Below are 17,271 nucleotides of genomic sequence, written 5' to 3'. Positions count from 1 at the left end.
GTTGTCCTATGTAGGTATGTGTCAGCGCTGACCACGCCGGCTCGCCTGTCTCCAGTGGAGTTCCACTACCCCCCGCTGCCACCCCAGGTGCCCACCTTCCAGATCACCTCGCCTAACACAAGCCACGCCCTCTCCCTCCCCCCTGCTGCCGCCGCCTACCACAGAGACGACGACCAGCCGCTGCTACGATGCCCCGAAGTACGTACACAATGACGAGAGTGATGGTGACCGAATAACATGAGCAGACAGCAAGTATTCCTGCCTATCTTCACCTTCATCTCCTTAACGTTCTCCTACAAATGAACTACATTCAGATATCTTCATAAACATGATGCATCCTACCTGTGTGTTATGTGAGTTGCGTTGACAAGAATTTCCAATTTGTATAACTCCCATTTATCCCATAAAAGGCGTCAACACTTACCAGGAAGTGTTCATTCACAGAAAGGGAACTTCTCTACCTGTTCAGAATCCTACTAATGGAAGGAAAGATCATGTTTTTGCTCGGTCAGCTGCACAATTAAAGGATCTACGCAGTGTCGGAAAAAAAGGCATTTTACCTCGTGCTCATGTAGAAATGAAAAAGAAGTGGTTTGACATGAAAGCGGTGTCAAAAAGACGTCTCCCTGAAGGGCGATAGATGTCAAGAGGATGTCTGCACCTCACGGGTGAACAACATGCCATCATCACTTTATTGATGTCACCGTCAATAATACATTTGAAATAATGACAAAATCAACCTTTCATGAATGAAAATATTATATGTACTTTAAACTGCAGAGGTAAAGAGGAAACATAATAAATGCGTGCAATTTATATTAAAAGTGGCAAATGAGTGTGGAACAGCTGCTTCAGGACCGGAGCACTCGTACATTTTGTTTGTACCTGAAACAAGTTTAGACAATGGTTCGTATGAGGCCCACTGCTCCACACGCGGTCCTCCAATCACTTGATCATTTATACAACAAATCAGCCATAACATTATGGCTGTATGTGTAGTGACGTGCTGTGTGTCCTGATGTGTTTCTATCAGGACCAGAATTAACATCAGCAGTTAGAGCTACAGCAGCCACGTCTCTAAGATTGAACTATGTGCTGAGCTTTGTTCACAATCTGAACAATCTCTTCTTCTTTTTTTTTTCTCTTGGAATGCTTTTGATAGACCACAGCAGACCGGGTACTTCCCAGAAAAGCAGTATGTTAATAAGTCACTGCTTTTCTAATGCGTTTCTAATCCATCAACTTTGAGGATAGAAATGATATATTTCAGTCAATTGTGTTCACCTGTTCTGGGTGTGTTTGCTACATAATTCAAGTCTTTCACAAATCTGTGGTTTTCCATTTCAGGATGGAAGTTTATATCGGCAGCCCCGGCGTCCTCGTCGACCTTATCTGACGGAGAGCACAGGAAGTCTACCTTCCAGTCCCTACCGTCTCCCTGATGACGAGGCCTACGAGACGACGCAGGAGTATGCCTCTTCAAGGGAACCCATCCGGAGCCGGCGCCGACCGCGGCGCAACCGCCTCAACGGACACATCTCCCAGCGTTCGGTGGGCCTGCGGGACTACAGCTCACAGAGCTTCAGCCAGTCAGAGGAGGAAGAGGAGGAGGAGGAGGAGGAAGAGGACGCTCACGGGGAGAGCACGCCTTTCCTCAGTATGCAGAACATGAACATGGACCCCCCCCACAGCGTCTCGGGTTTCCGCTCGTCGTCGGGCGCGGACACACGGACTCACCGCGGGCTGAGTCGGCCGGGGACGCGCAGCAACGGGCAGAGCCGCGGCTCGCAGTCGCAGCGCTGCAAGGCCGACAACATGCCCCTTTAAGACTGGACCTCCCACACACCCCTCTGCCACCCCCTGCCCTCGACACCCCACACACTCCTCTCCCCACCACACACAACCAGTGGACTAGAGACCTGCACCTAGGAGAAATATTTTTATTTTGTATAACAGACAGATATTCTAAACAAATGAAATATTTATTTTCATTTCAGCAAAAATTGTCTACTAGCTAACAGCAAAGACTTTTTTTATAATGGGGGGGATATTTATATGTAAAGTTTTTTGATTTACAGCATTATGAGAGATGAAAAAATATGATAATTACGTGCCAATTTTTTCACAAGTTAGATAAATAGAATAATATTGTGGTGCCTTTTGCTGTATGCTGAAGTCGGAGGTCCCATTGAGTTTTTGTAGCCTTTCTTATAAAGACTCCTCATTTTTATAGAGACCAACCCTCTTCCTTCCTTTTGCTTTGGTTTGTTTCTTTGATTTGGGATCTTCCTCTTTTTGAACTGTGATTTGATTAAGTCATCATGCAATATTGATTCCTCCTGTGTAAAAGGTGTCTGTTTACATGAGTATGAATCCACGGACGTGCTCGTTTTCACAGGGACTTTCAGTCACTGACGCAGCCGGATGTGTAGGGTAGATTTCCTCGGATGAACACACATCGGTCATTTATGTCCCTGTTCGCTGCCTGTCTGTCATCTGTTGTTTTTTCTGTGAGTTGTTGAGGGAGTGTGACTCCAGATTCCGGTGGAAAGGTGTTCAGGGTGCTGCCATGACACTGGTGGTGGTTTGCAGAGCGTGTGTGTGTGTGTGTGTGTGTGTGTGTGTGTGTGTGTGTGTGTGTGTGTGTGTGTGTGTGTGTGTGTGTGTGTGTGTGTGTGTGTGTGTGTGTGTGAGGTCACCTCATGAAGCCTCATTTGGTTGGCGCCTCTGTTCACCTTGTGGAGGCCGCGCTCCCTCGTTCTGACTGACCCGCTCCTCACACCCAATCCTCACGCTGCCAGAAGCTCCATTGCACTGTAAGACCCTCCCTCTGCGAGCAGTCATTGGCCAGGGAGCTGCCGACCCAAACCCGACCCAACCAATCCAGTCGTAATCCAGCCTGACTCTGGCCTCCCGTGGACTGCCCAGCCCGCCCGTTTCCTATGCCAGCAGCTTAGAGCCGCACTGTGTCTCAGGACTTCCCCATCACATCACAGCCAAAAGACTCCAAGCAGAGAGAGAGAGAGAGAGAGCGAGAGAGAGAGAGAGTCGTCTCAGTCACAGTTCAGTCCGCAGGCCAGATCCACATCCTCTCACTCTCTTTACTTTGTCCCATCCGTCAGGTTTTTCTTGTGTTTACTCATGGCCATGATCAAGGGAGTGAGGAATATATAAATATATATATATATAAGAAGGAGATAGTTACTTTTTTTTTTCTGTTGAAGGTGCGTGCGTGTAATTTGAAGTGATTACAGTGACAATGGAGAAAAAATGAAGTTGTGCAGAGACCACGTCTGTTTGCCCTGATGCAGGGGCGTACCTAAGAAATCTGCCCTCTTTTACCCAAATCCCCCCTGAGAGGAGGATCTCACTCTGGGTTGCCCCGTTTCTTCTTTGTTTTAAAAAAAATAACAAAAAACTTTGTTGTTCCTCCCACAAGCCTTGGATCACCACTTTGTTTTGCCACACTAGCAAGGAGGGGAAGGGAGCGTGGCTTTAACCGTGGTCGCTGCTAGTTTCTGACTTGGTTTTGTTCTCTTTATTTAGCTCACAGCCAAACGGTGACATACGATAATCCAGATTACTTGCATCCTTGATTTGCATCTCTCTATCTTTGTTATGGATCGAATCTTTTTTTGCTTGGTCATATTGACTGATTGATCTGTTAACTTGTCTGTCTCTGTCTAGCCCCGCCCCTTCACCCACTCCCCCCACATACCCCCCCCCCACCTTCACGTCTTCCTCTCTCCCTTTACCAGAAGCAACTAGCAGAGAAATTTAGGCCTCATCTCCAAACAGCACACCTAAAAGGTGTCAGATGCTATGTGTGTGTGTGTCCCTTTTTAGAGTTGATTTCCTTACAAGTAGCCTTGTTTTGGTCTTTTTTTTACACAGACGATGCATGGATCACAGAGAGTATGTTAAAATGGCAACAATCCCCCCTCCTCTGATTCAGGGGGACTCATACTAGAAGTATATAACCATATGATTTGGGTACTCGGCCCAAAGGTCTGACTAGTTTTGTCTTACTATCACTGTAATCAAACTGGGATTTGCAATGTGGAATTACTGCAAGTGAGGATAGTGTGCTTCTAGAGCTAGTTGAAAATGTTAACAACCCCTCTCTCCCCCCCCCCCCCCCCCTCCCCACCACCACCCTCTTCCTCCTTCTCTTCCTCCTCTTCCTCCTCACCTGCCTTTTACATACACACCCACATCACACATGACAATGCACACACTGACACAAACACAGTTCACACACATATACACACACACACACACACACACACACACACACACACACACACACACACACACAGACCTCCATGTTTGTTTGTCAAGCAGTTTGTCTTTTTTACCAACCAACTCTCCCTCCCTTTTTCCTCCCCCCCCTCCCCTTCCTCTTTCTTCCTCTGTCACCTCCCCTCCTCTGCCCCCCTGCATGTCCTAGTGGTACTGGTAGTTGGGTGCATGGAAAAAGCAGCAAGCAAATCGTTTTTCCACTCGGTGAAAAAAAAAAAAATGTGTCCTCATTTTAACATTCAGCAATAAATCCCCCTTCTCTTCATGTCCATCATTCTTGGAATATGCTAGACGATTTTTTGCAAGTTTTCTCAAAAACATACTACTTGTAAAAGAAGAGAACTCCAAAACCACCCCCTTCATATGGAAAAATAAAACTTTATTCCTACCATTTTGAAATGGTCCTGTCATCTTTGTCAACAAGAAGAAGGGGGGGAAAAAACAACAAACTTGATGCCTGTGTGGGTGAAGATTGTTGTAAATCAAGTGGAGCAGTGAACGTCACACCAGGTGAGTCCAAGTCAAACATGAACACTAGGTGGCAGCATTTAATTTCACCTCAGTCTGGGGTAAAGTGAACTGAAGGACGGGTGTTATGGGGGCATTATTGTCACTAAACATGTTTCATTCCTGTGTGCGATTCTCACAGGGAAAAGCCCATCATGCCATTCTTCTGTTGGAGGAATGACCTCTCTGCACTCAGTTCATACTATTCATGGTGGATCAGTTGGCGGCTGCAGGGCAGTGCAGGTCAAAGGCCTTGTAAGCTGTCAGGACTGTGATTCAAACCTGCCAACATCTCTTTTAGGAAACAACCACTGGAGTCCTACCTCTGACAACTGGTAAATTACTTTATTTTTTTAACCCAGACAGAGTTTAATTCTTGGCTTTTCATTGAGTTGCCATGAACTCCTCTTTGTGTTTTTGTGTAAATACACCATGAGATCATTAAATGTGCAATTAATTAATTACAATTTGAATTAAATATATATGTGTGTCATTAAATGTGTCAATAATTGACTCATTAAAATACCGATTCATTTTATGTAAATAAAAAACAAAACATGTATGATTATTTCACTATTTAATTATTTCATGGTCCGATGTTGCAGTGCTTCATGAATTTATTTTATCTGTCAAACACACTCACGCCTTTTGTGTACAGGGAAAAAGTCTTAGATCTTTGAGTTCAGCTCATGAAAAATGGGAGCAAAAACAAAAGTGTTGCGTTTATATATTTTGTTCAGTGTATATCAGGTGTTCTTATGTTTTGGCTCAAATCAATATGATGTGAGGAATCGGTTCTGCAAAGAAACAAAACTGGACCTTTGCTTCACATTCACCACAGTGTGTAACACTGAGAAGGTTTATGTTAAGGTGTGATTTCAGGCTATAGGTAAGTTTCAAGACATTTAAGTGAAATATCATTGTCATTATTATGAACGAGTTGGATTGGAGAGTTTAAGGGTATTTCGGGGTATGTCATCTTAAGAACCTACAATATTTGTAACTCAGCAGAAAGCTTTTTTATTCAACATTTTTAAATGGTGTATCCTGGGTATAAGCATTAATGTTCCAGGGTTACACACACAGTTCTTCAGTTTCCTCTGCAAGGCTGCAGGGTGAAGGGGTTTGGATGATGTACTTGAGTTCAGAATACAGCATATCGGTCTGTAAGTAACATATTTATTTCAGCCTTTGCACGCAAAGCTTTTCTAACTTGTTATCATTGTCAACCATGCAGTTGAAATCAAGAAGTTTCTGTTTGTCAGATGTGGGGCTACTGTTTGTCTTTGTAGCAGTACTCCCAATTTGGCAACTCAGACTTTTCTAGAAAATGTTTTTCCAAAAGGTGAATTGAATGAAATCTGGTAACTGTTTGGTGCATGAATGGAAACTTTTGAAAACTAAGCAGTCACAAAAACGCACATCGTCACTCAGCAGGCCCTACCAGCTGCAGACAGAACAGGAGATGTTCAAACTTGTGTCTCCAGATGTACATAAAAGGAATAATGATACTCGAACAAATGGCATTAAGCTAATTTGCACTTGTAAACATTAAGAGTATTATTTACTCCTTTTAGTCTCGCCATGAAACTTTTAGGTGAGCTAATAACTAATTCCTCACTGAGGAGTTGACAACACTGTTTTTGTCACAGCATCAGCTCTCAAGTATTAGTGGTAGATGAATATTTTTTCCTTTTAATATTGTTTTATTAAACTCCTGTTTACAACAAGAGAAGCCTCTTATTAAACTGGAATAACTCTCCTGATCACTCGATGAAAATTTTCTAACTTTAAGTAGCCGAACATTAGTCTGTGTGTACAGGACCTGCGAGCTGTTTGTGAACATGAGTAAACATTAGCTTCATAAAAGATATTTACAATTCTCGTGTTTTGTTTCTGCTTTTCAGGTTGTCATTAGTTAACTCCCTGGAAGAACAGGTTTTATGCAGAGTTAGTGCACATGCAGCTCAGTAAAATACTTGCAGTTTAATGTTTGCGCTCCATTTAGTTAGCCGTTTGCACACTTGATTTGTCTTGAACCTGGAACAGGATATACTTCCTGATGCAACCTAAGCAGTAGGGGATTAGTGGCTTTGCTCAAAGCCCGACGGTGCTGAGAAAATGTGATTCAAACCAGCAAACGCCAAGTTTATAAAGTTGTTTTCATCTCGGTCACTGCTGCTGCAAAAATACTGGACTTTGATACTGGTTGTGGCATGAACTGTGCTTAAAGTTTAGATAAATTGTCACAGCAACACGACATATATCCTAACTGAGAAAGACAATTATATCATATATACCAAGAGAAAACCCACTTCAGCACAGGGGGAACATGCAAACTTCACACAGAAAGGCCTCAATCTGGATTCAAACCAGCCCTTACTGCTGTGTGCTGACAGTGGACACCCTTATTCACCAAGTATTCCATGTTTTTGTCAGTTACTTCCCTGCATGTAAAAACTTATATTATCTTATATCTTAATTTGAAATTTCAAACAAATGCAAAGTTGCCAAGATGAAGTCCAAAATATCCAGTCAGGAATTTTGTGTGTGTAAATTTCAAACATCCCCGTTCCCGTGAGTCATCGTCAGTAAATTCTGCAACTGGGCCCATCCATCACCTCCTCTACACAGATCCTTTGTTACCAGCAGTGTTGCAACACATCTAGACACTACAGCCTTCAAAAGGGAACTTCTTGTCAGTAAGTCCTGTTTGACCTGAGGCCCACATGGCTATTGGCTGAAGGCTCATTTGGTACTCAGCTTTGGTACTCAGATGCTGACAGCCTGTTCGACAGGTATTTCTGGTTGGGGGTCGATGATGGAGAGGAAGCTGCAGCACAACAAAGGAGGATTGTGAGGATGTTTAGATCAACATTATCAAGCATGATAGAGCGAATGATATGATATGTCCGAGGACAGGGGGCAATATTTGCTTTGTTTCATCATTTTGGGGGGGTTTCACCTTACATTTAGATCCTACAATTAAAACCTGGACTTACTAGACCACCATAGAGAAAACATTTCTGACATCCATTTGAAAATAAACGACTTGAATTGTTTCAAAAGCCCTAGAACGTTCTAGGAAATGTATTGGATGTGCAAAATCTTCATAGCTCATCATGATCAAAGGTGAAAACGGTTCTGAATATGTATTCATAAGTACACAAAGTACTCTTCTTAAAAAATACTCAAGATATCAGTTACATTTGACCTCTTAGAGAAGACATTCAAATGAATATACACGTTTAAAATATCTTTGTCCGAAGCTCATTTCTCTGACTAACAGAGAAGTATTTATGTGAGTGTATTTGTAATTCATTGTGTCACAGCACTCCTATAAACCGTTTTCTGTCATTCCCACTGCATTAGTTTTCAGTGTTGCAGGCGGCATTTATCACAGCTGGTGCGTTACGTTTCTACCTGCTCTTCTGGCTTTGGGAGGGTGTTTCCCTTGGTCACAGTGCCTGCCTCTGCTCATTCAAAGCACCTTCGGAGTACCGGAGGAACCTCACCAGATGACAGGCGGCAGGCCAGCTGAGAGGAGGAGAAAAGCCTTGCTCCACGGCTGAGTCTCAGGATTACATCTGGAGTTCAGATTACGTGCGTGGATGAGAGAGTAGCGGGCAGATGAGCGTTCAGTGAGTGGAGTGAGGGAAACTTTAATGAAAGCAGGTAAGCAAACAGACTCCATTATCCCACACGCTTATGTAGTCTGTCTACACAAAGACTTACACAGTGAGATCCTTGCTACAGTTGATGTTCTGCTCATCTATCCATGTTGACGTGACTTTATTTTTTTTTTAGGATTTGAATTGTGATTAAAGGAGACAAAACAGATGGACAAAGATATAAACATTAAAAAAGATAAAAACTCAAAGGTTTATAACTCCATTACAATTTACTGTTTGACTAGAGATTATTCTCAGAATACATACGATGATTTAATCCAGACAAAATGAAATGTAAGACTATAATAAGTGCTTCATATGCACCAGTCATTCTGATCATCACTAGTGTCCTGAAAAACATGTTTTTATCACAAAAGTGATGTTCTCTTAATTAATTTAATGATTAACTCAAACAGAAAACGCTGCTTTATTAGAAGTTAACATCACTCAATTGAAGACATCAAAGTAGAAAATTGCAGGATGGCCCAACAATGTTCTATTATTTCAAGGAACAATTGTATCTTTGAATTATTTTTAGTGTTAGGGAAGTAAAAATATATGTGATACACAAATTATTTACAATAAAAAAAGGTGATAAGAATGTGTTGATACATCTCAATCACAATACAACTGTCTTACAATATAATGTGTTATTTGCAACAAGGATTTGTGAACATGTCCCCAATGCATCATATGTAACTTGTTTTCTTGCTTTTAACATGTCACAATTCTTCATATTTTACAATAGTTAACTGAGGAGAAAAATTACTCTTTGTAGTCAAACCCGTCAGTTTGTTCAAACTTTAAAGCAGAGTCAACTGAGTTCCAGTTTTGATGTGAGATACTTTGTGCTTTCTGCACATTGCACGGGAGATAAATTCTTAGTAAAGAGAGGGAGGTATGCATAGAGGAGAATGGTTTGGGGCGACGTGTCGTACCCCATCTGCCCCTACAAATCAGGCAGCTGTTTGCAATCTTCTCGATGATCTTGGGTATTGTAGTTTATGAAAATAACAACAAACACAGAAACAGGTTCCGTCAGATCTTAATCTAAGTGTTACAAGATAGTGAAAGTATCGTGAGAGAAACAAAGTCCACAGTTGACGTAGTCTTGATTGAAGTTCACTCAAGCCACTTCAACACTGAAGATACAGACAAGAGTGAAGACGTGTTGAAATCAATGAAAACGATTCCAATTTATTGGGCTTTTTTTTTGTGAGATTTATCTGTCTTCAGGTAGTAAAAATGTGATGTGAGATCTGTTTGAGTTCACACTCTCTCTGTGCATTTGCAGTTGAATGGCGCGGTGTTTCTGTCGCTGGCGTAACGTCTTGATCTGCGTGTGCACACCATGCATCTGCCTGGGCCTGCTGTCCATCTACGTTGTTGTGACGGTGGCCCTCAGCCTCAACGCCCTGTTGGACAAATCTGAGGGGCTCAGTGTTGCCAGTGCCATCCCCGACGGCCCTCATTTTGTGGCCTCAGGGGTATTTAATAATGGAAACTTTTCCCCACTGCCAAAACACTTCTGGGACTACCAAGGGAAAAAAGCCCTGTGGAACCAGCTCCAGCTCACAACGGACCGCCATTTCAATCCCATCCTGAGACTCAAGAAAACCACAGATCAACAGAATATGAGTGACTTTAACACAAGTTTTTACAAGAATACCACGTTACTCAAAACGAGGAACTACTTTGCAAAGTTACCCCAGCAGTTACAGAGGTTTGTGAGCTACATGGAAAGGAGGGACTACCCAGTCCTACTCCGGCCCACAGCGGAATGTGGCGCTCAGGCAAAGGATGAGACTGAGCGCCCCCTGCTTTTATTTGCCATCAAGACAACAGAGGACAACTTCAATAATCGACAAGCTATTCGACAAAGCTGGGGCCAGGAGGGCTGGGTGAAGGGGCAGTGGGGCAACAGCAGCGGTAGAGAAGGAGGCGGAGGCTACATCCGCAGGCTGTTTCTGCTCGGCAAAAGAGACACCAAAGAGCCGAGTGTGGACGTCTCCCATATACTGAAGATGGAGAGTAAACATTATGGAGACATGCTGCTGTGGGACTTTGAGGACACTTTTTTCAACCTCACCCTGAAGGACGTTCTCTTCTGGAAGTGGTTCTCAAAATCCTGCGGGCAGACGGCCTTTGTCTTCAAGGGAGATGATGACGTCTTCGTTAACACCCCAAGAATGGTCGCCTACCTCCTGGACCAGCTAGAAGATCCACAAGCACACAAGGTCGTGAAGGACTTCATGGTGGGAGATGTCATAGTCGGAGCCTATCCAAACAGGGATAATAATTCCAAGTACTTCATCCCGGAGAACTTCTACTATGGCTACTACCCGAGGTACGCAGGTGGTGGAGGGGTGGTGTACTCGGGTCTGCTCACCAAACGCCTGCACCGAGTGTCCGAGAGGGTTCACCTCTACCCCATTGATGACGTTTTTGTGGGGATGTGTATGATTCGGCTGGATGCCTTCCCCATCTACCACCCAGCCTTCCTTACATTTGACTTTCCTGACAAGGAGGAGAAGGAGCCGTGCTTGTACCACAGAATCCTGTTGGTCCACAAACGGAGCCCAAACCAGATCATGAGACTGTGGGCCAACTTGACACTAACACAAACAGTATGTCAGCATGTGCCTCTGAAGGTTGACAAGAAAACATTAGAGAAGCCAGTGAAGGATCTGTTGGTGGAAATGTCTGCTGTTAAAAAGCTTTTGTCGTTACTTCTTTAGAATAAACTTCAGTCATTGTTACGGAAGTGACACTGTGTTAACTCCTCCTGTATTTGGGGGGGGGGGTTCTACGAACATGTGTTCAGCTGTCAAAACCATGTACTCCTGTTTCTGTTGTTGCTGTTTTGCTCATTTATGGACCTGTTTGACAATCCATAATTGTTAACATCTAGAAAGTGCTGGTCAGGTTTGTTTAATCTCACAACGGGTGGAAAGTGTTTGGATCAGTGTGGTAACCGTAAATAATAGTATATATCGCATCAACCAGGGTAATGTCTGTTGTCGTTGTTGCCACGCAACGGGAGGATATTACAAATCTCTTCCTGTTGCAAGAGCAAAAACTGTTTTGACACCGGAAGGCTCTCAATCATATAATGTTGTTTGCATCAGCTGCTGAACAGGACAAGGGAAAAAATATAGAGATTTTTTTTAAAAGAAAGAAAAGCACTAATTTGCAACATATCACAAGGGATGTTTTGCTCCTTTTAGCCTATTTGCTACAGAAACAATCTGCATAACCACAGTCTTTATTTCTTTTCTTTTTTTTTTTTTACTTTAATTTGACATGTGCATAATCTCTCCGACGTCCTTATATTTTACATACTTTTGGCCAGAGGCCATTGTTTCATTAAGACCTCCTATAGAGACTTAAATCTGCCCTCTAATGTACATATAGGCAGTTCATTATATGTCTATGAAGAGTTTTCACGTTTGTTTAAAATGCTGTGAAGTTATGTTATGAAGTGAGTAGGTCAATAAATTAACAGCAGCTGGTTCTCTGTGTGACGGAAACACAAAAGAGGACAGTGGCTAAAGACTGAAGGCAGACAGGATGCTCCAGTATTTCTTGTTCCAGACAGTTCAGACAGTGACACAAGGACTGAGACGTACAATCCACAATCACATTGAATCAAGATAGTTAACTGTTTGGGTTTTTGTCTTAATGTCTGTCTAATGTGCTCTAATATGTTATAATTGAACTGTAACTGAGCTTATTGAGATGTGTGAGAACAATTTTCTTTGTTCCAAAGCTAAAAATTACATTGAATCGAAATGTTATGAAATGGGGGTTGTCTTCATTTACAATATTAAGACACAATAAATTCTGCAGTTGCCTTCAATCACAATGTGACAGGGTGACAGACCTGCAAACGTCTTACGAAACCTAAACCATAAACCAGAGGTGGAGTTTTTATTGTTCTCTGAGTAAATGTCAGAGCAGGGATAGGTCATTAAAATAGCATTACAATGTCACCACTGCACATTTCAATGACTTTTGCCTTTTCCCACTAATCTACGTCCATGACGAGCATCTCGGCTTCACTTTCTATTGACGAAGGGTTTCTAATATCACCTCGAGTTATATTCATATGGAAATGTGTCTTCTTTATGAGTATAGTTACCTTTATTTAACTATCCAAGGTTCTTATTTCAAGTGTTACTGAAAATATCAAAAGCTATAAACGTTGTCCATCAACTTCAAAACAAACACACAAGTCTCTGAAGGGCAGTTTACATCCTGTAACAGTTGTTTGTCCAGTCCAGACTGATCATTCTAATCAATCAATTCAATCCTGCTTTGTAAAGACTGAGACTGTCTGAGTTGGAGCCACAGTGAGACGTCCCTTCTTTGATTCTGGGTTTAGTTGGATTTCTGACGATGTTGTGCACGTTTCGGTTTTCTCTGTTTAATCGGGTTTCCTTCCCCAAAAAAATCCCAACCTCAATTGAAACCCTACCTGAGGAGGAGGCAGTTACCAACAACTGCATATTTCACTTTTGTTTTTGTTTATTTCATTATGATTTACTAATGTGATGATTGATCCAGGTGACTTGGATCTGCTCCTTTCCCCATGACAGTCATTTGAATAAAGAGACCAAAGGAAATGGAACTACAGATGGGATTGAGTGAAAAGAGTAGAGTTGCTCAGTTAGTAGAGGGGTCACCTTGCAAATGTTAGGCAGCCGTCTTTAAAACAGCACAGAAAGTACTATGAGGAAAATCAATTAGCTTTTCTTGGACTATATATCCACTAATTCAACTAGTATTGATGCTCACTTTCAATGCTTTTGTCTCCTATCTTGTTAGAAAGGTCTCTCACAGTACAACGACCCTCTTGGACCAAAAGAACGTCTTTAACATGAGAAATGTTTCACTAACTCAAGTTTCATTCAACACCTTAGGAACCAAAGAGGGAGGGGTGGGAAGTGCTGGTTGAACTGGTTCCACTGGCAGGAGTAGTCTGCTCAGTGGCCGTACTCATAGTACTCATGAAATATACATTAATATTCCTACCAAGAGCTTTACATCGTCTGCACTAGTGATGCTCTAGGTCTGTGGAAGACAAACAAGAGAGCAAAGGATGTAAATAAACTGGATTCCAAAACTTGAATCATCACCAGGACTAATTCAGACAGTGACGCTGTGTAATAAAAGTTAGCTGAATAGTGTTTAAATATAAATAGCAGGATTCGTTAGAAAGTAATGATCCAACCCACCCGGGTCCTCCCACAATTGTTAAGAAAGCAGCAATTATTTCAAACAAAGCCAAAATGGCAAATACATATTTTAAAAGAAGCACTTTGAGGGTTTTTAATCACATTTATTTTGTCCAATTTTAACTTGATGAATCAACATCCTGTACACACGCAGTGTATCCTGGGAAAATAATGAGAGGGCATTGTAGAATTTGGAGGTCTGCATACTGAGTTTGTGGTTCACAGGAAAGAATTTCTGAAACATTTTAACAAACAGATTTTTGTAGGTGAATTTAAACAGATGGAATGATTGAAGGAAGCGGTCCAGTCCAGGAGGGCGCACCCGAGCAGCAGAGGGAGCTGCTGTGTGAGGATCAAGTCGTGGTCCATTCAGTCAATGATGACAACAGCATGATGGCTCCTGTTGCCACTTGATTGTCCATGCCCTCATGAGGCATTTTCTGTCCTTTCTTCGTCCTCCTCACTGTCTTCCTCCTCCTCGCTCTCGCTGTAGTGGTAGTTGCAGCGATTCGTGTTCACAAAGAGGTCGCTCTCGTCATCTTCAGAGTCACTGGCCTCCTCATTATTGTCTTTCTCTTCCTTGTCCCGTTGTTTGTTTGACTTTTCATGAGCTGATGCCTCTTCTGTGAACCCCTCCGGCCTGGACAAAGGTTCAAATATGCTCAGTTAGAGTTGGAAAAAATGATGCCAATCAGGAAACATCTGTGTCGTGTCTCCATGTCTGTGATCCCACCTACCAGAGCTGCTGTTTTTGCAGGTACTGAATGTGGTCTTTGTAGAGAATGGAGCTGATCTCTGCCTTTACTTTGTCTCCTTCCTCGATAGGATCCACGATCACAAAATCACCTTAAGATCAAAGGACAAACTGTCAAACTAAAATTAACTTGTCACAACTTTTCACAAGAAACTTGTTCTACTTGTCAAACTGCATTTAAAATTAGTCAGATTTAGAAATAATATCAAAGCAAATTTTGACCAGAAAGAATGGGACTAAAAGACACCGGAAACTGATATTTTATAGTCTTTATCAACGTATTCCCCCTATAGAAGATGGATAAAAACCAACCAAAATGAAAAAAGCTCCTACTGAGCTCCAGTGAACAGAGGTCACGTCCCTGTTCAAAGTGAAGAAACTTCTACTGTCATACTATGTCATACATAGTAATTGGTCTTTCTCAACTGTTCACGTTTCAGCTGGAGCATGCGCAGTGTGAGTACAAGTGTTGACCGAGTTAAGATAGCATTTCTGTAAAATGTTCATTTCCATATGTTGAAGTTCTCATATCAAGATATATCTCAACCAAGTGAATAACGGTGTGGTCATTTACAAACCCAATATAAAAACATACTCTCAAAAGTGACGGCGTCAAACAGAGTCACAACCAAGACAATCTTTGGATCACAGCGGGACTCGAACATGTGACTTTATCAACTGTCCTTCAATCATCAACAACTGAGCATTTTGTGTGTGTCAATCACCGCTCAACCTGCAGTGAAACACAACCAGAAACTACAAAGTCTCCAAAAACTGGCATTACTCTTATAGAATTGGCTGCAGGGCCAGATTTTGATACAAGCAAGGTGAATTTGTAAATCACACCAGATTATATTTCATTAAATTGGCCAAATTGACCTGGTAGAGAGCGCCACCAGGAGGTCGATGAAAGAAAATCAGTGTGTGAGAGAACTTGAAATCAACACACACCACCAGAACAAGAGTGGCATCCTCAGCCAGCTGCCACTGTCTCTTCTGTGTGACTTCACAGTGAAAACACTTCACTGACCTCTCTTGATCCAGATGTTCTTGCGGAACTTGGTGGGCATGCTCACCAGGAAGCTCTCGCCCTGAGAAGTCACCGTCTCGTGCAGGTTGTTGCCTCTGCTGCCGATCACCTGCACAGGTAGAGAGACGAGGACAAGTTTATACACGCGGATCGATGCTTACGTGTTTACTGGAGGATCCCATGTCTACCTTGACGATCTGCTGGTTTTCTGTGGGAGTGACGAAGTCTCCGAGGACTTCCTTCACAACGTGTTTACGTTTGGTGGCCTGTGACATTATAAACGGTGAAATGCAGCTTCCCACGCCAGCTGAGACACAAGGTTAAAGTGCGCGTGAGCATCAAAACACAACCAACTTTTACTGTACATCTAATATTCTTGATTACGAGTGAGAAACATTACCAGTAAACTAGCAGAGGACGCTAACGTTAGCTGACTTTAAAGGTATATAAACACGCAGACAGGAAGTTGTGAACGTAAATACCTTGAGGTATGGAACAGAGTAATGGCGTCCTTTATGTCTGCGCGGCAGAGTCACTTTAGGTGAGTTAAAGGCGCGATTAAACACAATAAATCAGACTTTAAGAGCACATGCGTCCGTGACAACAGGCTGTTACAACACCTCCGGTGAGACGTGCTCTGTTACTGTCAGATTAAACATCCCGGTGTAATAATCCGGAGTCAATATGACGCAATTGTTGTGTAACATGAGCAATTTTATATCAAGAAGGAATTTGTTTACTTTGAATTTGACATTTACATGTCTTTTTCTATTTATCAATGGTTTATGTGTTTGATTTATGACTGTGCCAAGCAGGCGTATTTTATTTTTTAGTTTACGAGCACCTGACAGCGTTTCCGTTGCCAGGCCTTAGAATTATGGGAAATGTAGTTTTCTCAAAACTTTAGCTGCGTTCAAGATCGCTGATGTTTCTTTATGCTGTGGTCTATCCTGGAACAGCCAGCAGGGGGCAGCAAATCCCTGAGACAATGATCAGTGAAGGATTAGGATCTATCTATCTATCCATCCATCCATCCATCCATCCATCCATCCATCATCCATCTATCCATCTATCTATCTATCTATCTATCTATCTATCTATCTATCTATCTATCGAGAGAGAGAGAGAGAGAGAGAGAGAGAGAGAGAGAGAGAGAGAGAGAGAGCGGGAGAGGGAGTGCTTATTGGAATGATCCCATTTTTTTTGTTGCATTGGCAAGTAAATGGGGTTTTAGTGTAAATGCTATTTTGCTATTTGTAGACCTATGTGCATATCAAGTGTCTTTTACACTTTCTTTCGGTGGTGTGTATTCAAGAGCGGTCTTGAGACAACATGTTCGAGATCTTGGTCTCGACTTGGTCTTGGCCCTAAAGTCAAGTATAGTTGGTATATCTAGGGTTAGTTGGTTGACTCTGGACTACACCAGTATAAATCTGTAAATAGATTATCTATTTACCAATGGGAAATTGAACATTTATCACGTGACGTTGAAGGAGGCGGCTCTCACCAGATCTGCTCAGAGTGCCATTATACTTTATTTCTAGTTATTTAATAACTTCATTAACCATTTCTGCCTCTTTGTCTTTATTCCGTACCTCTCTCGCGGGCCTAATGCCAGTAGGCTGCTTATGTTTTCAAACACAAAAACTAATCCCGTCCTAGTTTCTTCTCTAAATAGGTCAGTGGTTTTCACACTTTCAGAGATGTGGTTTTTACACTTGCTACAGTGTTGACCACCTGAGAAAACACTGAGCTTTTTCAGCACCACCA

The 17,271-nt window shown here is 42.3% G+C and overlaps 3 protein-coding genes across 3 annotated transcripts in view; 2 read left to right on the top strand and 1 right to left on the bottom strand.

Moving 5' to 3' along the window:
• The window catches only part of nrg2b (neuregulin 2b), a gene marked incomplete at its 3' end in the record, with an annotated part of 66,963 nt that extends 65,136 nt beyond the window's left edge, over window positions 1-1,827 (top strand). The window contains exons 11-12 of the mRNA XM_080466366.1: window positions 15-198; window positions 1,348-1,827. Coding sequence (XP_080322492.1) covers window positions 15-198; window positions 1,348-1,827 — 664 coding nt within the window. The remainder of the gene's footprint in view (window positions 1-14; window positions 199-1,347) is intronic.
• Window positions 1,828-8,325: 6,498 nt separating this feature from the next.
• Window positions 8,326-12,471, top strand: LOC308111091 (N-acetyllactosaminide beta-1,3-N-acetylglucosaminyltransferase 2). The gene is made up of 2 exons (XM_080465834.1): window positions 8,326-8,484; window positions 9,775-12,471. Exon 2 carries the CDS (start codon window positions 9,779-9,781, stop codon window positions 11,216-11,218), a length of 1,440 nt encoding a protein of 479 aa, XP_080321960.1. The 5' UTR covers window positions 8,326-8,484; window positions 9,775-9,778; the 3' UTR covers window positions 11,219-12,471.
• A 1,319-nt stretch (window positions 12,472-13,790) lies between these two features.
• Window positions 13,791-16,146, bottom strand: eif1ad (eukaryotic translation initiation factor 1A domain containing). Its single transcript, XM_080466263.1, has 5 exons — window positions 15,984-16,146; window positions 15,690-15,808; window positions 15,502-15,610; window positions 14,455-14,563; window positions 13,791-14,357 (listed from the first exon to the last, which is right to left on the bottom strand). Exons 2-5 carry the CDS (start codon window positions 15,774-15,776, stop codon window positions 14,144-14,146), a joined length of 519 nt encoding a protein of 172 aa, XP_080322389.1. The 5' UTR covers window positions 15,777-15,808; window positions 15,984-16,146; the 3' UTR covers window positions 13,791-14,143.
• Window positions 16,147-17,271: the final 1,125 nt, after the last annotated feature.

Source organism: Lipophrys pholis (assembly GCF_963383615.2).
Source record: "Lipophrys pholis genome assembly, chromosome: 6".
In the NCBI taxonomy this organism is placed as follows: Eukaryota; Metazoa; Chordata; class Actinopteri; order Blenniiformes; family Blenniidae; genus Lipophrys; species Lipophrys pholis.
The sequence above is the reverse complement of the archived record's forward strand: the minus strand, read 5'-3'. Positions and strand labels throughout refer to the sequence as shown.